At 34.8% G+C, this 22,764-nt stretch overlaps 1 protein-coding gene across 2 annotated transcripts; it reads left to right on the top strand.

Moving 5' to 3' along the window:
• Positions 1-793: 793 nt before the first annotated feature.
• Positions 794-20,915, top strand: tor1 (torsin family 1). Of its 2 annotated transcripts, none has more exons than XM_056446821.1 (5): positions 794-1,088; positions 9,053-9,318; positions 13,657-13,832; positions 16,649-16,776; positions 19,940-20,915. In XM_056446821.1, the coding sequence occupies exons 1-5, from the start codon at positions 893-895 to the stop codon at positions 20,182-20,184; spliced, it is 1,011 nt and encodes a 336-aa protein (XP_056302796.1). In that variant the 5' UTR covers positions 794-892; the 3' UTR covers positions 20,185-20,915. The 2 variants fall into 2 exon arrangements, with proteins under 2 accessions (XP_056302796.1, XP_056302795.1); XM_056446820.1 differs by lacking the exon at positions 794-1,088 and adding an exon at positions 4,548-4,846.
• The last annotated feature ends 1,849 nt before the right edge of the window (positions 20,916-22,764 follow it).

Raw genomic sequence — 22,764 nt, 5'->3', positions numbered from 1 at the left:
AGGTTGGTTAGATAAACAGGAGCTTGATCATTTAAAGCTTTATAGATGAGAAGCAATCTTTTATAATCAATACAAAACTTAACAGGCAGCCAGTGTAAGGAGGATAAAATTGGGCTGATGTGATCAAATTTTCTAGACCTGGTAAGAACTCTGGCAGCTGCATTTTGTCCTAGCTGAAGTTTGTTAATGAAGGATGCTGGGCATCCACTTTTGAACAGTAGAAAATGTAAAAAAATTATACTACATCATTAATTTTTTTAACATAGTTTTTTATTAATTTTTGTTACGAAACTCCCATGAACATTACAGGAAATCAATTTTTATATCATTACAAAATAGACTTTCCCACCCTTTACACCCCCCTCCACCTCCCCTCCCAAAAAGTAAAAAAAAATAATAATAATAAATAAAAAATTATAAAAATAAAAAAAATAAAATAATATATACAAATACAGAAAAATAAAGTAAAACTACAGATTACAGAATATCCTTCACAAATGTAAATCAAATTAAATAAACAAATTCTACATCATTAATTAATATGCTTTAAAGCAACCTATTCTATTTATTTTTAAATATTAGCAAATAAATTAGGAAACCAGCCATGGCAAATCTGATGTAATACGATTTGCTATATTAACTTCGGCCCACAGCCCTTAATCAAGTTTGGTTTTCGGCGCTTTGGGCACCCCTGAATTAAACTGTACATTCTGGGGAAAAAGCTTGACGTCATAGCGTGGAACTCTTCACAACGCGCGTTTACTCCGTACGGACCCTTTTCTGTTGGCTCCGTTTACGGAAGTGGGTCGTCATTATTTACTAAACGGGACCAGTACGATATCGATCATCTGTAGATTAGATTATTTCGTGTTAGTTTGTGTCGGACAGCAGAATGCGCTCGGCCTGGCTGCTGTCAACCGGCTGTGTGCTGTGGATCTGCTCTCTGACAGCCGCTATTGAACCCATTAGCACCAGTATAGCGGTCGGGATGGCAGCGGCTCTGACGGGCTTTCTGGCCGGATATCAGAACATGTTTTATTACTTCAATGAGTGCTGCAGACCTGAGTGGATCTCTTACAACAGAACAGGTTCGTCTGGCCTTTATTTATTGATTTAGGACGTTAAGATTAAAAATTAGTCTTCATGTTTATCACAATTTATTTTTATTTTATTGGATATAACTGTTTAATAAAACTGTTTTGTTTAAATGCACCAAATATTATAGGCTATACTTCCTGGGAGATTAATAAAAATTGTATTATTGTAAAAATATGTGTAATAAATTATGCTGACATATATAATACCCGATTTCTAAGTCTGCACGTTCATTCATCTTTATTTTTATAGCGATTTTACCATGTAGATTGTGTCAAAGCAGCTTAACGTAGAAGTTCTAGTAAATTGAAACAGTGTCAGTCCAGTTTTCAGAGTTGAAGTTCAGTTCAGTTCAGTTCAGTTCAGTGTGGCTTAATTTTCACTGCTGAAAGTCCAAACACTGAAGAGCAAATCCATCAATGCACAGCTCCACAAGTCCCAAACCAAGCAAGCCAGTGGCGAGGAACAAACTTCACCAATTGACAAAAGTGAAGGAAAAAACCTCAAGGGATAAAACCAGGCTCAGTTAGGCATGACCATTTCTCCCCTTGCCAAACTTCTTGTGCAGAGCTGCAGTCTAGGCGCTGGAGAGTCCATCGTGGAGAAGCTGCAGGTGTGAGTAGGTCACCAGCAGGTGTTCAGGTTGGTCCTTGGCATCAATAGCCGCGTTTCCACTATCGCGCCTAAAGCGAGTGAGCCAGGGCGAGCCAAGGCCAGTCGCGTTTCCACTATCACTTCCGGGGCGTAATCGGGCCAAAGCGGGGCTTCCTTGGGGCCAGCGTCCGGGCTTTTTCGGCCCGCCGAATACCTTGGGCCAAGGAGGGCCAACTGGGGCTTCGGGGCGGGGTTACGTACAAAGGCGGAGTTTTCCTCTCAGGTAAAGAGGAGACAAGATGCTTTCTTCCCTTACATTTGTTTTGCTATCGCGCTTGATCAACTCACTAAGAAAAATCTGTGTTCGAAGTGAATGCCGCCGAACTCGAATGTCCTTATCCAGGGATCGCTGTCTGGCCTTACACCAACAGACCACAAACAGTAAAAAAGCAATCGCTTCGGTGTTCTCCATCTTCCAGCTCTCGTAGTAATGCCAGTTTGTGTTTGTGGTTCTAATTTGAGTTTTTTGTTCCCGCTGAAGTGGGCGGGTTGTGTGACGGGTTGTGTGACGTTTGATTCGGGGGATGTTCTGGGGGCGGTGTTTGCGTGACGCGCTGCGAGCAACTAGCCCGACGGTGGAAACGCGACATGATTTCGGCCTCATTTCTCAACCTCCCGGGCTATTGGCCCGGCCTGGCCCGATTAAAGCCCTGGCTCGCACTGGCCCGATAGTGGAAATGCGGCTAATGTAGAGACTCGTCTGTCACTTGGGTCTTTCAGTAATCAGTCTCATGCTCTCCACTCCTCCATGACCACCACAGAATCTGCTCAGGATGCGGCCTGGTCCAGGATTTTGGAGACCTTGGGATAATGAAAAATAGACTAAGATAAGCATAGATGCCATTCAAATTATAATGTCTTTTAGGAAGTGTTCCCGGCTCCGGTTGCCCTAACCAATGCAGACTAACAATCCTTTAGAGGATTTCTTTTTGTTTTATGTGTATGCCAATGCAAAGAGATGAGTAATGTCCACATTCACATATACATTTTAAAAGCACAGAATTTTTTTTTCATATGTTTATGTGAACATGCAGACTTAGAAATTATTCTAAATATTACATATATTAGCATATTTTAATACACATATTTTTTACAGTAATATTTTAAATATTATTTATATTTTTAATGTTTCTCTAAGATTTTCCTGTTTATTTAAATGTAATATTATTTTAATGGATATAACTGTTTAATAAAACGCTACATTTACTGAGAAATTGATCAAAAATGTATTATTGCAAATATATGTGTATTAAATTATGCTGATATATGCAATACCCAATTTCTAAGTCTGCATGTTCACATATACATTTTAAACACACACACACACACACACAAAATTTAAACAGGTCTATGTAAACGTGCAGACTTAGAAATTATTCTAAATATTACATATATCAGCAGAATTTATTACACATTTTTACAATAATTTTTTAACTTTATATTTTTACCATTTATCTTGATTTTCTTTTTCATGTTTATTTAAATGTATTTTTATTTTTAATGGATACAACTGTTTAATAAAATGTTTTTGTCTAAATGCACCAATATTATTGGCTATACTCACTGAGAAATTGATTTAAAAGATGATTATTGCAAAAATATGTGTATTATTTTATGCTGATATATGCAATATCAAAATTTTCTGCATGTTCACATATACAGTTTAAGCACATACACACACACACACACACACACACAAAAGGTTCATAAACAGGTCTATGTGAATGTGCAGACTTGGAAATTATTCTAAATATTACACATGTCAGCATAATTTATTATTCATATCTTAACTATAATAATTATAGTTTTTTTTTATTATTTCTATATTTTTTATGTTTCTCTTGATTTTTCCTATTTATTAAAATGTAATCTTATTTTAATGGATTTAACTGTTTAATAAAACGGTTTTGTTTAAGTGCACTAAATATTATTGTCTATACTCACTGAGAAATAAAAATGTATTATTGCAAACATATGTGTATTAATTTATGCTGATATATGCAATACCCAATTTCTAAGTCTGCATGCTTACATATAAAGTTTAAACACACACACACACACACACAAATATACATAGACAGGTCTATGTGAAGGTGCAGACTTAGAAATTATTCTAAATATTACATATATTAGCATAATTTAATACACATATTTTTGCAATAACATTTTTATTATCATTATTTATATATTTTTTGGCGTTTCTCTTGTTTTTTTCATAGATATTAAAATGTATTCTTATTTTAAAAATATTATTGTAAAAATGCGTATTAAATGATGTGGATATATTTAATACTTGATTTCTAAGTCTGCACGTTCACATGTACATTTTCTATAGACAGTGTGGTCCCTTTTGGCCCGTGTTTGTTGTATTTTCGTTTTATAATGATTCGGGCAATTATAAACATTTTTAAACAGTAGAGCAAAATGTTATGCGTGTAGTTTAATAGTCATTTATTAAACACACATAAATAATTATTATTATTTTAAATGTATTATCTTTCTGTTCTTAAAGATGACAAAACTCTTTTTTTTTAATGGATATAACTGTTTAATAAAACAGATATTAATATTGTAACAGATATATATTATTATAAAGCAGATATTATTATATATTATTGCCTATATTCACTGAGAAATGCATACAAATCCTGTATTATTGTAAAAATATGCATTGATTCATGCTAATGTATGTAATACCCGATTTCGAAGCCTGCATGTTCACATATACATGATAAAAACACAGCATGGCCCTGTTTGACCCATGTGACCTAATTTGCGCGCATGCGTAGTGCGCTTATTCCAAGCAGGAAGTGGCGGCTGTGAGCCAGGTTGGAGCCCGCGTTGTTTTTGTTTTTTTTCACCCCGTTTCCGAATAAAAGTATCGATGATTTATATAGTAAAATGAAAGCACGGCCTCCTCGCGCATGGACGACATTATTTCTCTGTATTTTGATCTCCGGGCTGGTCGTGGAGGCCATCGAGCCCGTGTCCACCTCACTGCTGGTGGTGGGAACAGGAACCGCGATGCTCGGCAGGAAAATCTACCGCTATATTTATGAAAACTGCCACGAAAACTGGGTCAACTTTAACGCCACAGGTGAACAGCTGAGCAAAATACGTGTTGTTGTTTGATTTAGGCGTGTTTGTGTTCATTATATCCCGCAGAATTCCCATACAAAATCCCATATTTGCATTGAATTTTATTTTGGTGTTAAATTGGCTTCATATTCGCACATTCAGACTTTCACTTTCGTAATATAATTTCAGAAACATATTGTTTGCCACTTCTAAATAGTGAAATCATATTAGCAGCCAATGATTATCAAAGTACAACATTGTTCACAGTCAATTTAATAGTGCTAATGTTGTTTTGAAGTCATATCTGCATGTTAATTCAGATTTTCAGTATTGAAAGTAGCTCGGTAAACAATACAGATTGAGGTAAAGTTGGTTTTATTTTCACACATTCAGACTTTCACCTTAATATAATTTCATTAAAGTATTTTAAATAGTGAAGTCATAATATCAGTCAATGACTATCAAAGTACAACATTGTTGACAGTCAATTAAATAGTGCTAATGTTGTTTCGAAGTCTTCTCACATGCGATTTTAGACACAATATGTAATGTATCATGGTAAACAACATAGATATCGTGCCACAAGTTGTGCTCATAATAGTACATCATTATAATGAATCTCTATTAGTCTTTTAAATTCTGCTATAGTGTTTTAGTGAACATCAAAGTCCGAATGTGTGAATATATAACCAACTTTACCTCACTGAAATAAACGAATGTGCGGAAATAAAACCAACTTTACCTCAATTATTCTTTGTTGTAATTATTGTTTGATGCAAGTATTTTTTAAGATGCATATACGCAGCCAAATGTTGTTTACTTTCAAAATTTCTGTTTCATAATGATCTGCTCAATTATAAATCTATTCACTTTTTAAGCAAAATGTTACGTCTGTAGTCAAATAGTCGTTTATTAAACGCATATAAATAATTATTATTGTTTTAAAATGATTGTTTTATTTGTAAAGGTGTCTTTGTATGTACTGTAAATGCAGGGTGTCTGCAAGGTCTTAAAGTATTACAAGTTGATAAATCAATGTAGAGAAATTTAAGGCCCTTAAAAAGTATTAAAAAGTCTTAAATGCTAATTTGCAAGGTATTAAATGTTTTTTATTATGCAATGTATGGTTGTATGCTAAAGTTTGCCTGAATTAAATCTGCGAATATCATGATGCTGTGTAGTTTATGATTCCTGCTAGATTTGACATCATGCTGCTTTGTTTTCCTGCAGTAACCAAGGTAACCCCATTATTTCTGCAGTTCTAGGCGGCAACCTGCTGAATTAGCTTCATTTAATTGATTTGTATTCGGTATATGAATAATGTTATCTCGCCAGTGTTTCTGGTTGAAAGGTGGTAATAAGGTCTTAAAATATATGGAAAGGAAAAAAATGGTCTTAAAAGGTATTGAATTTCACTCTCTGATTCCTTTATATACTCTGAAATGTCTCTACTTCATGAGAACTTTACTTTAATATATTATTTAGCTTTTTAGCCTTTTATTTGCTAAAATAATTTTATTATTCTTCATTATTATTGCTTTTAAAGAACAATAATACAGAAAAATTTTATGTCATATGTCGAGTTTAATAATTACTTTTTCTAATCATATAACTGTTTTATTGTATTTATATTATAATAATTAGTTTGAATAACAATACCTCAATTTAGGCATGCATGATTTAGGAAAAATTTGACATTGGACATTTGACATTTGACATTTTGACATTTGCGATATTTTTCCCCTGCAATATATATTGCAATATAAATACAATTTCACCACATTACTTAAATACCGTTGAAGTCAGAATTATTAGCCCCCCTTTTGATTTAGTTTTTTCTTTTCTAAATATTTCCCAAATGATGTTTAACAGAGCAAGGAAATGTTCACAGTATGTCTGATAATATTTTTTCTTCTGTTGAAAGTCTTATTTGTTTTATTTCGGCTAGAATAAATACAGTTTCAAATTTTTATAAACCATTTTTAAGGTCAATATTATTAGCCCCTTTAAGCTATATATTTATTGATAGTCTACAGAACAACCCAACGCTATACTCTTAACTTGCCTAATTACCCAAACCTGCCTAATTAACCTAGTTAAGCCTTTAAATGTCACTTTAAACTGTATAGGAGTGTCTTGAAGAATATCTAGTAAAATATTATTTACTGTCATCATGGCAAAGATAAAATAAGTCAGTTATTAGAAATTAGTTACTAAAACTATTATGTTTAGAAATGTGCTGAAAAAAATCTGCTCTCCGTTAAACAGAAATTGGGGGAAAAAAATAAACAGGGAGGCTAATAATTCTGACCTCAACTGTAGCCCTAATTGGAAAGTCATTACTTAAGATTGATTGGAATGATGTTGTATGGGAGTGAAATATATTTTATGAAAATGATGGTATATATATATATATATATATATATATATATATATATATATATATATATATATATATATATATATATATATATATATATATATATATATATATATATATATATATATATATATATATATATATAATAAACATACAGTCACCAGTAAGCATAATGGTGCAAATGTTAAAGTGAAATAAACAGCCCTTTATGGTTTTCTGGGAAGAGTCTAATCGTATTCAAGTACAGAAATTTGATAAATAAATTTAGTGGAGCATTGTATAGTCTTCATTATATAAACAATTCAATAAAATGTTTCTGTTTTTAAATGTCTTTATGTTCTCTTAATATGCTTTCAAAAAATGTTCACACATAAGCCTTAAAAACACATGAAAATGTTCAATTATCACTCATAATTCTTAGATTTTGCAGTGACTCCACAAATCTCATGTGTTTTGACCTGTGGATTCTGGTCAACTATAATCCCAACTCAACACTGCATATCTTGCGATGTGACTATTGCGGACGCATACATTGCTATATCAATGCTCAAACGATATATAGTGCAGACCTACATCAAATGCTGCTTTTAAATGATCTTAGTTAACACTTTTTTTCTCTTGTTTATTAATTATTGTATTGTCTTTTACAATGATTATTTGGAATTTGATATAAATTAATATTGTTCCTTATGCTTTTATAATGATTTATTTGAAACTAATAGTCATTTTGTTATTTTATTTAACAAAACATCAATTATTTTTGTATTTTATTAATTTAAAACAATAACTAATTTTGCTTTTAAAATATTAAATAATATTATGTAACTCACAGTATAGCCAAACATTATTTACATATTTTAAAAATAATTACCTACTGATTTAATCAAAACTACAGCACACATCATTTATCAGATAACACTTTAGAGTAGTGGTCCATTAGTTATGTTAGTTATTATATTTACTAACATTAACTATGCATGAATGATCTTGTAAAGCATTTATTAATCATAGTTCAACATTAATTAATGCATTATTAATATCCGGGTTCGTGCCATGGTTTACTTCCGCATTCTTTAAATTTTAAAGGTCCGTACTGGCCCAATTCCCCCATAAGTGGTTCCAATCTCTCATCAGTTGGAATAGAATAACTTTTGCATAGATTATGATAAAGACATTTTCTCTTTTGTTCCCTATGATTACTGACATGTGCTGGAACCACCTAAATTACAGCAACCTAAACCACACAGAACCTAAAAGGTACACCTTCAAATTTGAGATTACAAAAAAAAACACCTCTTTTTTGGAGGGGTTTATTATAAAACAGACAACAAATACAGTTATTCTAATCACTTTCAACAGTGTTTTATGAAGATTCAAAGGCTTTTCTACAAAATTAATTTCAAACTTTTGCATTTACACCTCTGCATGTGGATTTGGGAAGCTTTTAAATTTTGGGTAGTCAAAATCCAGGCGGAAATCCCAAAATAGCACTTGATTTTAGGAGGTTAACGGTAGTTAATGCACAGTGAGTTAATATGAATTAACATTAATTAACTAAACATTAACTAACATTAACAAGTATGAATAAATACCATGATAAATCTATTACTAATTGTTTGTTCTTGTTAGTTAATACATTAATGGACCATTATTTTAAAGTGTTACCATTTATCGTTTCATTATGCACTTGTTATTGTTCACTGAGCCATTGTAAAAGCAGTTGAGCATTGTTTAAAGCTTACCTGTTTTTTTTTTTGTTTAATGAATTATTTATTACTTCAGTTTAAAGCACAGATGTTAAATATAAAGCATGTGTTTAGTGTAAATATGTGCTCTCATTCGCAGGCCTGAAGTATGACCTGGACACGAAGCTCTATGGGCAGCACGTCGCAGGTCAGGTCATCCTGAAGGCCGTCACAGGCTTCATGAACAACGAAAACCCAAAGAAACCGCTGGTTCTGTCCTTGCACGGCTGGACCGGCACCGGGAAGAACTTTGTGAGCCAACTATTGGCTGAAAACATTTACGTGAAAGGCATGAAGAGCAGCTTCGTCCATCTGTTTACAGCAACAGCACACTTTCCCCACGAGATCCACTTAGACACATACAAGGTAAGCTGATTTTATGATTTATTTACTTTTTATATAATCAGTCTTTTTCTCAAACAGTATTACACTAATGGCTCGTTTCCACTGACTGGTACGGTACGGTAGGGTTCGGTTTGGTATGGGTCACCTTTATCAAGCTTGCGTTTCCACTAACAAGGGTACCCTTTTGGTGGGCGTGGTGTATGACAGAACGTTTCAGTCGACGTCATTCTCGCTCGAGGAAATGTCTACAATAAAGCTGTACAGGTCACTTACATATCATATGAGAAGCACTTCTCACAAAACAGATGCTTCATACACATAAATACTTGTGTAGAAATGTTTATTACTAACTTTTCTATGATCATGAGTTGATTATAACTGCAGATCAATGACAGTGCGAAACAGCCTACTGTAACGTCTGTAATTATATTAAATAAATAAATAAATGAACATATATAAACACATACAGCCTCTTACAGTCTCCGATATGTTATCAATTATAGAAGAACTACACACAACAGACATTTGGTCCGTATTTAGGTTCAAAAACAACACAATATATAGCCTACAGTCAGTGAAAACCTCTCATCTGTGTGTGTAATCTTCAGCAGCACATGTAGCCTCTGTTAGACAGTAATTCCGTCATTCCCGGTTCATATTAGTCCAAAAGGTGATGATAACAATAATAGTTAAACAAGGCAGTGTGTTCACGTCTGCTGAAAAAATAATGTGCTCCTTTTTTTCCAGCTTCTCCTTTGTTTTTTCCGCGCTTCACTCTCGCGTTTGTCAGTGTCTGACAGGATCGGGTTTCAAAAGCACGTCAATAATCAAGCGCAGGTTATTATCATCAGCTCAAGAAGTTTGTTATTTCAGATATAGACGCACGGTGAAGGAAGAAAGCAAAATCGCTCGCACTTCAGACTGCCTTGAAAAAAAAACTACGCGGCACAGGGTGAATCTGCTCTACTCCATGGCTTTGTGGCTGTTTATCAAGACGACGACAAGGTTTGTTTGCCCTTGTCGACCATGGCTCGTTATTATATGTATAAATCAGGGGTCACCAATCTCTGTCCTGGAGGGCCGGTGTCCCTGCAGGGTTTAGCTCCAGCTTGCCTCAACACACCTGCCTGGATGTTTCAAATATACCTAGTAAGACCTTGATTAGCTTGTTCAGGTGTGTTTGATTAGGGTTGGAGCTAAAATCTGCAGGACACCGGCCCTCCAGGAACAAGTTTGGTGACCCCTGGTGTAAATAATTCCACTGTAATCTCTCGGCTCGTCGGCTGTGCGTGTATTTTAAATATGGCGGTTTTTTTGTTTTCATTCTGGCTTGTTGCGTAAGCGAATGACATATCTCTGTAAACCAATAGCGTTCAGCTGCGCGTCTAGCTCCGCCTTTTGGTACCCTTTCTCGTGTTTGGTACCCTTTCGAAAGGGTGCCGAAAAAGTGGTACGGTACGGTACGGTTTGGTTCGGTACGCTTTTTGACAGTGGAAACGGCTATAAAAGTGTACCAAACCGAACCGTACCGTACCACTCAGTGGAAACGGGCCTTAACATCAGACACATATCAGAGATCAGACATACAGTTGGGACAGAATTATTCGCCCTCCTGTGCATTTTTTTTGTTTCAAATATTTCTCATGGGATATTTAATGGAGCAAGGAATTTTTCACAGTATTTCTGATCATATTTTTTCCTTTTGGAGAAAGTCTTATTTGTTTTATTTTGGCTGGAATAAAAGTGTTTTTTAAAACCATTTTAAGGTCAATATTATTATCCCCCTTAAGCAATATTAGTTTTTTCGATTGTCTAAAAAACAGGCTATTATTACTCAGTGACTTTCTTAATTACACTGACCTGCCTGATTAACCTAGTTAAGCCTTTAAATGTCACTTTAAGTGTCTTGAAAAATATCTAAATATTATTTACTGTCATCATGGCAAAGATCAAATAAATCAGTTATTAGAAATGAGTTATTAAAACTATTATGTTTAGAAATGTGTTGAGAAAAATCTGCTCTCCGTTATGAATTTAAATGTAACAGGAGGGCGAATAATTATTACATCTTCTTTCTCTTTTAGTCATATATGCTTCCATATATGTGCGCATGTAAGCGTATTTGGCATACATAAGAATACATAGACAAATCAGTAATAAAAAGGGAAATAAATGATCAGCTACAAAGCAAATTAAAACCAAAGTAAAACTAAGTAGATGTAGGGAGTGATCCATTACATCAGAATTAATCCAAAGAATCAAATCTAGTCTATGAGATGTATGAAATAAATGTGTCCATTTTCTGATTTAAAAATGCTGTAATTTGCTCGATTGTTTTGTTTAATAATTTCCATCCATGCTTTTAGGGCAGGAGTCGGGAACCTTTTTTTTTAGCAAAGAGCCATTTCAGATTTTCTTTTAGCAAATTAGTTTTTTTAAAAGAGCCATTGGGGTCAATCTTATATCCTTTCTTCATTTATTTCCCTGCACAACTTGAAAATAATATGAAACAAATATGAAACAAATATGAAGCATCACATGTTGAGCAAGTAAATAAATGAAGAAAGGACAATTTACCGAATTGTTCTCTTTCTCCATCACCACTTATGAATGCTGTTTGAATTTCCTTGTACGAGGTGAACATGAAAATGTAAGTTGCTTGCTCTTTATTAGTGTGGCGATTCAAGTTAATCCACAGCACTGCTTTTATTGTAAACTGAGTTCTTATTAATTTTGTTGTATACATTAAAAAGGGAATTAAAATTGGATTTTCAACAGGAAACTGATTTCTAATGACAGTTATAATTTTTTAAGCTTTAAAATGTTATTGAAGAGAGACAGCTGGAGAGCCACATATTTTTGGTCAAAGAGCCACATGTGCCTCCCGAGCCATAGATTCCCTACCCCTGCTTTTAGGGTATAGGACTTTCTTGTGAGAACCTTTTTTTTTTTTCCTTTGGTAATGTTTTTATTTAACATCCACCGACATTATTATATGTATATTCCTTGAATGTGACTGAATGTTTAATTCCTCCTGATGACTTGAAACCCACCATAAATTTGTACATAAACGAAACAAGGCAAAGAGAATGGGACAACTGCATCAACAACAAATTATATGAAATTAACCCGAAAAAAATCAATGAAAGACATTTAGCAAATTATAATTTCGAAATCAGGCATGATCAGACGTAATAACTGCCAGACTGCTCTTACCATCAAACATATTTTGTTGGAATGTAGAAGTTTAAATTCCATTAGACAACATTTTTATAAGGAGAGTACTTTGATGGACATTTTTAAAAAGGGACCACCAGGAAGAGTTTTACATTTTTGATCAAAAATAGAATAGAATAGAATAGAAAAATAGAACCATATTTATCTTTGAATAAATTTTTTTGTAAATTTTATCTATTTATATTTTATATATTTGTCTGAGTAATTTTTATTTTTTGTTTTTATCATGTAATATTTTAATGTATATCCATTTGGCCACGAAATAGCCATAAGTTGCTGATGTGGCAATAAATATGTAATAATAAAATAAATTATATATATATTTATGTCTTTTTAACCATTCCACATCCAAAAAATTGTATTTTACAATCAAATGGTATCACAGATTTGTATAACATGTCTTTATTAAGTTTTACAATAAATCAAACCCCAGTATCCAAAACCTACACCAGACAGGTTTAGGGATCCTAAACTTTGGCCTATTGATATAAATAATTTTTGTTGCATATTTTGTCCTGTCTCTCTAATTGTTTATTAATGTTGTCATGTTTGTAAAGCACTTTGGTCAACATTTATGTTGTTTTAAGGTGCTATATAAATAAGGTTGACTTTAACCTTGATGGGAAAAAATAAAATGAATAATAATAATAATAAAAAGCAAATCTGATCAAACACCGGTTCACAACTTCAGACTTCCAAAGCTTCAATATCTCCATTTTTAGTTCAAAAACACCTCCAAGAAATCACAAAATTCAGAGGTTTTTCTTTATTACATATGTGAGCTTTTCAAGAGCTGAACGGGTTCTTGGGTTTCTCAACCAAAGTCAGATGGTGGTGCGATTTAAACATTTGTACAACACAAAGCAATACAACGTCTTGCATGTATTAAACATAAATCAATCAATTTTCTTTCTTTAGTAGACAAAGCACAACTGTCTTCATACATATCCAATATACATAATCCAGGATCAGTGTTTGGACTTTCAGCAGAGAAAATTAAACGCACTGATCTGAACTAAACTAAACCTCAACTCTGAAAACTAAAAATAAATTGTGTTATGCACTTTGCTGTGTGTTTAATAAATGGTGATATTATCTGCTCCATGTGTCCTGTGGGTTTAGACGCAGTTACAGGATTGGATACGAGGGAACGTTTCCATATGCCCCCGTTCCATGTTCATTTTTGATGAAATGGATAAAATGCATCCCGGGTTGATCGACAGTATAAAACCGTACCTGGATTTTTACGATAACCTGAATGGAGTGTCATACAGACAGGCCATCTTCATTTTCCTCAGGTCAGTGTCTGCAAACAGAAGACTTCCTTTGCTTTTCTGTAGCATGCAACTTTATTTATATGTTTATTTCTTTTCTGTATAATTTATTTATTGTTTTATATTTAATATTTTTTTATCATATATTTGCATAACAAGAACAGTAACTAATCTTACACAGAATACAGAGATATACTGTAATTCCAGTTACAATTACAATAGCAACAAACAAACAATAATAAAAAAGCTGATAATAATAAAAATAAATAAAATGCAAGGGATAAATCTAAAAAAATACTAAAGAAAAGGTTGCCAATATTGTATTCATCCTTGTTGTTTGTTTGTTTGTTTTACCTTCAGGGTTTTAATGTAATGTTTTTTAATAATTACATTTTTTATTATAAATTTGCAAAGCAAGAAATGTAACTAATCATACACCGAACACAGACAAATACTACAATTCCAGATACAATCACAATAGCAACAAAGCGGTAATAAATCTTTTTAAAAATAATAATAATTAAGATGATGATAATAATAATACATAAAGTTCACAGGGGATAAATCTAAAAAATACAAAAGAAATTGATGGCAAAATTGTATCCATCTATTCTATTTTTTAGGGTTTCATTGTAATGTTTAAGAGAATTTTTGAATAAAGGACTTTTTTGTGTGTGTGTATTTTATTTCTCATATTTATGAATGTCTTATTAATGCTTATTAGCTGAAATAGTTTTATGTGCTTGAGCTGTATGTGCTGTAGCTGTAATGCATGTTTTGCACAATCCAGATTTTATTGGGTTGTCCTTTTTTTAACGTTCTTTAAAAAAAACTCTTGATGTAAACTCGCTTAATTTTTGATGAATGTATAATCTTATCTGATATAACTTTTGTTAAATTAAAAAAATTATTGTATTTATTATAATGGTGTTTTCTTAATTCTTTTGCTATAAAAATAGCCTGAGATGCTGACATTGCATTACAAATATACAATACAATATGAAAATGTAGTGTGCTTGATGGCTGCTGCTAGGCTGGGAGATGCAGACAAAAAATCTCTATTTTCTATTTATTTTAAATAGTGGTTAAGTATGCCGACATATAGCACCACTTACGGCGACCAGAGTTCAATTCCCGGCTCGAGGTCCTTTGCCGACCCTTCACGTCTCTCTGCTCCCAATACTTTTCTGTCTGTAACCTCCACTGTCCAATCTCAATTAAAGGTGATAAACCCCTAAAAAATAATAATAATATACAAAAGTTCTGATAAAACAGTAAGAGTTACTTTTTTAAAACAGCTGTTTTCTATGTGTATATACAGTGTTCAGCATAGAGTGCACCCCATCTTGAAAATGAATATTTTTCTCCATTTCTCAGTGAATATAGGTAATGTATTTTGGTGCATTTAAACAAAACAGATTTATTAAATTTATTAAAATAATATTTTAGCCACCAAACATATTTAGAAATTGAAAGATAATACAATTAAATTTAAGCAACATATTGCAAAAAAAAAATTACAACCAACAATTCTTTTTTTTTTTTTTTTTTTTTTAAGATTTATTTTTGGCTTTTTTGCCTTTATTAGATAGGACAGTAATGGGACAGGAAGCAAGGTTGGAGAGACAGAGAGAGAGAGAGGGGTAGGGTTGGGAAATGTCTTCGAGCCTGGATTCGAACTCGGAATGCCCTGAAGTGCTACTGCACCATGTGTCAGCGCGCTAACCACTAGGCTATGGCGCCGACCAACCGTGAGTTATTTCGTTAGATAAGCTCCAGATTTAGCTTTAGTACTAGCTTATCTAATGTAAATACTCAAATATAATATTGCACAATAAAAATATGAATTTAAAACATGGGGGGGGGCTACTTGTATATGCTGAGCACTTTATGTAATGTAAATGTAATTGTTATATTTAAATGAATTAAATAATACATAATATATATACATGAATACTCTGCATTTCACTAGTATTCAGTGTCAAAAGATCTTTTAAATATCTCACTAAAATGCTGATTTGATGATCAAGAAAAATGTCTAATTATCATCAGTGTTGACAAATGTTTTAGTTTTTTTACTTTTAAGATTCTTTGGATAGAAATGTAATAAAGAATGAAAAAAAATGAACTAAGAAATGTTATACTACATCGTAATAATATTGTACACATCTAATCTTTTGCTGATTTTTCCCCTAAATATATGCAGCCCTAATAAGAAAAAGTTTTTAAAAAATATTTAAAAGTTTAGAGCGGTTAAAATTCGCATGAAATCAAATCTCTAACCATATTAATTTTCAATAGCTCACATTGCTAGTTTTGTGCTGAACAATTCATCTGTGCATGTCATTAGGAGAAAGTAATAGTTTGCCCCTGTAATCTTTAAATGAAATCTGAAAATGCACTTCCTGTTTGTTTTCAGTTAAATTCTCAGATTAAGTCTGTATGAGGTATTGGGCGGGGCTAACATGCTTAATCACGCCCCTTCAGCTGTCACTTTTGACAACAAACAGAAATGGTGAGGAGGAGGAGGAGTCTGTTAGGTTAAAATAACTCTCCCCAAACCCTTTCCCCATCTTTCTGAATGAAATGCCTACTTTACTGCATCCAATCAGCTCGCAGTAGAAAAAACAAGCCACGCCCACTGTTTACTCATTTAATATTCCGTTCCTCTAGGAATTGCGTCACAATATAAACAAAAAAACAGTAACAGCTTCCGGTTCATGTGGACTTTAACATTTTTATTTGCTATTAAACTGTATTAAAGGACATTTTTTTAATATATATAATTTCCACCTACAGTCTCTGTAAGCAAGTTTTTTTTTGTGTCTGTGTTTTTGTAGCAATGCTGGTGGTGAGAACATCGTTCAGGTGGCTCTGGATTTCTGGAAAGACGGCAAAGAACGAGAGGAGATCCAGCTGAAGCATCTGGAGACAGCGCTTTCGCTGTCCGTCTTCAACAACAAAAACAGTACGTCACACTGCCCAATATAAGGAGCAGAAAATACTCCCCAACTTGAATTACTTGCATTAGTCAAGGCAGGTCAAGGTTTATTTATTGCCATTTCTCTACATGCGTGGACATACAGTGGAACGAAATGTTGTACAAAACCCCCAGCTCTACCTCTCTAGCAAGCCCAAATCCCTACTCCCCCTTTCCACTATCAATAACTGCCTTTCTGAAATAAAATGCTGGTTCACGTCAAATTTCCTAAAACTTAACAGTGGTAAAACTGAAATTCTTCCTGTTGGCACCAAATCTACACTCTCCAAACACTGGTTCATGTGTGTTTGATCAGGATTGGAGCTGAACTCTTTAGGAAGGTTGATCTCCAGGAACAGGGTTGATTGTTTGGGATGATTTTGTGGGGGAGCGGATCTGAATATAGTATGACAAGCAAAGTTAAATGTAACAGAGAGAATATACAAATGAAATAACCAAGGATTTTTATGATTTTCTTGGTGTCAAACTGATTTTAGAAAGAACTTAAATAATCACTGTATCCTCCTCCTCCTCCTACTACTACTACTACTAATAATAATATTAATAATAATGACAACATTGTATCGTTTTCATTGAGTAAATGCTTATATAATGTACAATTGAAATTTAAGCTACAAATGAATTGTGCCCAAATGGCTTAAAGCGGTGGTCCACTACAATATCATATGTTAAACTTTAGTTGATGTGTAATGTAGCTGTGTGAACATAAACAACATCTCTGAATGCAAGACGCTCAAAGTTCAATGCAAAGGGAGACCTTGGCTTTTACAGAGTTAGCTTAGCAAAGCCTACAATGAACGAATTTTGGGGACTACAAAAATACTTACAGGCCTGCGAGATCACTAACGTACTTTTACCGCGCACACACACTGCGCAGATAAGGGGCGTGGCCAGAGGCGCTGTAACGTTATAACAGAGAGAGCTAAAATGCATCCAAACGCTGCTGTTTCCACAGAGCTTTGTCTGTTTCTGTATTTGGGCTTCCAAATGACACGACACAGAGACAGAAGTGCTTACAGTTCAATATTAATTATGTTCCAGATAATTATAAAATACATAGCAAGCATGATTTGACAATATAGCTCCAGAATCTCTCCCAGTTCAGAGATTTGGATTCGGTTCAAATCTCCTAAAAGAAGGAGCAGCTCCAACAAGCAGAAGCTGTGGACTTTGAGGCCATAACCTGTAAGTGTTTTTATTAGTTAAAATCGATCATGACGTGTACAGTGTCTAGCATTAACGGTATGCTTTAGCAACGATGTAAACAACGGGAAATGCTGTTTGACACCGCTAACGAATTAGCTACAAATACATATTTATCAGTCAAACTCCTGTAAACACACACACACGCATAACTTCACCAGCGCGTGCGTGTCTCTCAATATGTGTGCGACTGTAGTGTTTCTTTATGAGGCACTTTTCCATGCATTTACATCTCAGATAATGAACTCGCAAAAGAGATGTGAATGATTTATATTACTTAGACATGCATATTCCGAATATATGTGAAAGACGTTGTGTAACGCGTTGAGTTAAAAAAATACAGGAGAGCTCGCCTAACTGTGCATTCACACCGAAAGCGGTGAGAGCGTCCAAGGTCGGCTCCTTTAAATAAGAGATCAATGTAGCGAATTTTGAAGCTCTAGCCGCCCGAGCTGAAGACAGAGCGTCAAAATTCGCTTCATTGATCTCGTATTTAAATGAGCCGTTGCAGTATCAGTTACATTCCCGCATAAAACATGCTTTCTAGTGTGAAAATGTTGCGCACTTCTTATCAAATTCATTTAACAATGGAAGATCAAGTTGCGTGTGGTGTGGCTTTGCTCCACTTAATTATCCAATATGTGTCCATATGTCTGAAATATCCTGAAGCAGCAGTGCTGTTTTGTACTGTCGCATGAGATTCCCGCTTTTTAAAAGATAAATACTGCATATATAACATTAATGCACATCAGTAACTCGCTAGTAACTTATTTAATGCATGGTCCTGTAAAAAAACATTGTAAATAATTGAAAATCCGGCGACCGTAATAATCAAACCCCTGGGAGAAACTGTGGTCGGAAGCAAAGTTCACAGGTCTGAGTTCTCTAAACTCCTCAAGCGGTGGACTACTTCATTCTGATTGCTTGCCACCGAACCGCGTCATAGCTCATTACAAGTTGGCTTGATTTCAACTCTCCTCGACGCCCACTCCGACGAAGACGCGCTGCTCTTCGCTGCATATCGCCGCAGGTTCTCATAGAAAATGAACGACTTCTGGCTACTTTAAAACTCTCACCGCTTTCGGTGTGAACGTACGGTAACTCATGTAGCAGCAGAAAAATCAATCAAGGCTCACACAGGTCGCATCCCACATCTTGTGCTTTATTCTTCTGTCAACAGCGTCACTGTATATTACAGAACAGTAACTTAATCCCAGCATCAGAGAACAATAAAAATAAACATCGAAGCTGCGCACATGTGCTTCTCGTGTTACACGCGTCTACAGACAATTCACACACACACACACTATGGCGATCTCTCTTAAAGGAGCCACACCCCATTTTCACTCGTTACAGACACATGTCAGATGTTATTTTAGAGCGCGAGCATGAACCTGACTGACGGTTTGCACAGCACAAAAGCGCGTGCTTGTACAGGCGTGACGTGGAGCCGATCCGCGAATCACAGCACATTATGACAGATGGCCAATCAGAGTCACTTGAGGGCGGGCCTTTCAGAGGAACAAGGAAATATGCCAGTCGTTTTCATGTTAGCTGAGTAGCTGTATATAATCAAAGTGAGATATATGAAAAAATAACGTGATTTCCTTCAAGTGAAACATATTATAAACACAAGCAAGCCTTAAAATTACATTCTGGACCACCCCTTTAAATTTGCATATCCAGTCACAGGCCATAAAAACACATGCAAATAATAAGCTTTCAGTGTAAGGTTAAGAATTGAAATTACTCCACTATGTTGTTAACTGTAATGTCTGGTCTAATATAATCCCTGCGATATGCAGACTCCCATGCCTGTTGCAGACTCGCACATTTCTTTATCAATGCTGAAACAATATATATTGTCCAGCCCTACACTATATCATCTTTTATTGTCAAACTCATCTGTATTCATCTCTTCCCGCAGGCGGTTTCTGGCACACCAGTCTGATCGATAAGAACCTGGTGGATTTCTTTGTGCCGTTTCTCCCTCTGGAGTACAAGCACATCATTCAGTGCGGTTTGGCGGAGATGATCTCCAAGGGGCATTCGCCTGACAAAGAAGTGGTGGAAAAAATGGCCCACGACCTCAACTATTTCCCTAAAGAGGAGCGCGTTTTCTCCATGCAGGGCTGTAAAGTCATTCCCAGCAGGCTGGACTTCTATATCTGAACGAGAAGAGACAAAAAACAGACTCCAGACGCTCTACATTTGAAAGAAATGGAGGAGTTGAGAGTAAACCATGCCCATTAAAGACTCTCGAGAGTGTTTTTATCCAATCACACGTCTTTTATACACCAATGGACTGTTTTATTAATATTGAATCGGCTGCTCGTGTGCCTGTTTTGAAGGATGCAGCGTACACGTTTTTTTAAAAATGACTTTGCACATTATGGAGCTCCTGTAAAAAAAAAAACACTGGTGATTCTATGAAGCATTTGCTATCATGAGTTATATATATATAAACTATAATGTGTATGTTAAAAGCACTAATTTGCCTTCATCTTGAATTATCAGATGTTTATTACAGCCTTTTTTGGGGGGTTTTCAATTAAACAATGTTTAGGATGTAAGTGATCGTTAGATAAAAGTCACATGACCTTAAAAATGGTCCTTTTTTCCCCTAATTTGTCAGGATTTATCATTTCTGCATCACAGTTGGTAGTGTTGGTGGTATATAATTGAAGGTTTTGAGTAAATCTGTGCCTTTATCTTAATAGAGCGACTTAAGTTCAGCAAAAAAACATGATTTTTTTAATGTTATTATAGGCACTGATTATTATTTGATCTCTTTTTGAACGTAATTTAACATTTGAGACGTTTAAGAGATGCTCCCGGAAAAAAAATGTGAAATACTTGAACTACAAGTTGATTTTTTGATAAAGCTTTATGAGCGAAACTAATTGCATTTGTCTGGAGAATTTTATCATTGCACACTTTGAGAAATTACATGATTACCGGACAGGTTTTTAAAATCGTTAGACAGAAATTGCCGTCGTTTAAAGTTGAATATCATATGCACGTCCTGCAATAAATAAATAAATGGTCTCAAATTCTAGTCAATTAAATATTTTAGGAAGGAAATTTAGAAAGGGAAAATTAGGAAAGTAAAAAAAGTGCATCATTTAAAAACTTCTTTACATTTTCATTTAACAAGGTTTAATGGTAACCAAAAGATGCTGCGTTCTCCGAGCACCAACCACAGCGCACGCACGCAGCACGTCCAATTAGGGCGGGACGACCTGGAAACGGGAAAGGATGAGAGAGAAATGCTGCGTCCCAATTTGCATACTATCGTCCTAAATAGTATTTGAAAGTAGAATTAGTATGTCCCAAATCGTAGTATGTTGAAAAGAGTATGCCAAAGGTTCCCGTATGTTTTACTATTGCCGGCAAAAACTCGAAGGCTGCGTCCGAAACCGCATACTTCCATACTATGCAGAATGCTAAAATCAGTATGTGAGCCGAGCTAACTGACGCAGTTAGGTCACATGACCATGACAAAATGGCGGATGTAGTACGTCCGAATTCCATTCATACTTTTCACATTCATACTGTATAGAACTCACTTTTCTAACGGCCGAGTAGTACGTTTAAATTCAAATGCAGTACCTACTGAGTAGTAGTCGGTTTCGTACGACGCCGAAGTGTAGAAGCGTCCATACTCTAACCGCTGATATTGCCCACAATACATTGCGCGTAGGACGTGAATTCGATTTAGAACTACAAACGCGGGTGAAAAGTGTAAACAAACTACAAACATGATGGACGCGCGAGACCAACCGTCAAGTAGAGAGGCTTCGGTAAAGATGTTTGTATGACTGTTAATTAATATCTAGCCCACTGGAACATGTTTTAATCACGTTTCCTGTGTTATATTTCATCTGCAACAACAATACTGAACTTATATAAAGACGTGTTTGGACATTAACGTCTGAATGCAGAATTATCCAAACACCTGAGGAGATTTCTCCGCATGAAAGACTCGTGAATGGGAGAATAACCTGCTGCTGCTGCTGCTTCTCCAATAAGGTAGGAAATTAAATATGAAAGAAATGTGGATGATTGACAGGGCTCGTAACTAAGCAACACAACGATCTGTTAACGAGGAAGTAGTGTGTCCCAAAAGCTTGCATACTCTTCTGTTGCACACACAAAAAGTGCTTCACAGAAAAAGTACATATTTTTAGGGTGTAGTATAAGTATGCGAATTGGGACGCAGCAAAAGAGAGCGACACACACATAGCGGCATAGAAACAACCAGGAAATAACCCAATACGCTCTTGCGTAATTACTTGCCTAAAATGTAGTGCAAGTAGAGTAAAAGTATCTGCTGTAAATAGTACTCAAAGTATAAGTAAAAAGTACCTTTTTAAAAGTACTCAAGAGTAGTGAGTATTACGCTGTGAACGGCTGATGCGTTTACATGCAGTTTGTGCATGTGTGTGAAAACGTAATATTCTGTTGTGGATTCTCATCAGTGACGTCTAAACAGTCTCTGGATCATTGCATCTAAAGATTTAGCATGCTGTCTTGGACTCTCTTAATGCTTTTAGACGGTTTGCTGCATTTGTAAAGCGCCCATGTCTTAAGGTTGTTCAGTATTATGTAATTCACTCTATTTGCGATTTGGCTGGACAGGAATCACAGGACTGATGTTTCTACTCATCAAATCCCCACAGACAAGAAAAATTAAAGTAGTGACTGCAGTTTGACGGAAAGTAGTGGAGTAAAAGTACTTCACTATAAATG

The sequence above is a fragment of the Danio aesculapii genome, chromosome 21 (genome assembly GCF_903798145.1).
Source record: "Danio aesculapii chromosome 21, fDanAes4.1, whole genome shotgun sequence".
NCBI classification, from domain to species: Eukaryota; Metazoa; Chordata; class Actinopteri; order Cypriniformes; family Danionidae; genus Danio; species Danio aesculapii.
The sequence above is the reverse complement of the archived record's forward strand: the minus strand, read 5'-3'. Positions and strand labels throughout refer to the sequence as shown.

What these genes read in the sequence shown, in the direction of transcription:
- tor1 (XM_056446821.1), top strand. Translation starts at nt 893, where the DNA reads ATGCGCTCGGCCTGGCTGCTGTCAACCGGCTGTGTGCTGTGGATCTGC. An exon ending in TCCACTTAGACACATACAAG is followed by an intron (nt 9,319 to 13,656) that starts GTAAGCTGATTT and finishes CTGTGGGTTTAG; the next exon opens with ACGCAGTTACAGGATTGGAT. An exon ending in GCCATCTTCATTTTCCTCAG is followed by an intron (nt 13,833 to 16,648) that starts GTCAGTGTCTGC and finishes GTGTTTTTGTAG; the next exon opens with CAATGCTGGTGGTGAGAACA.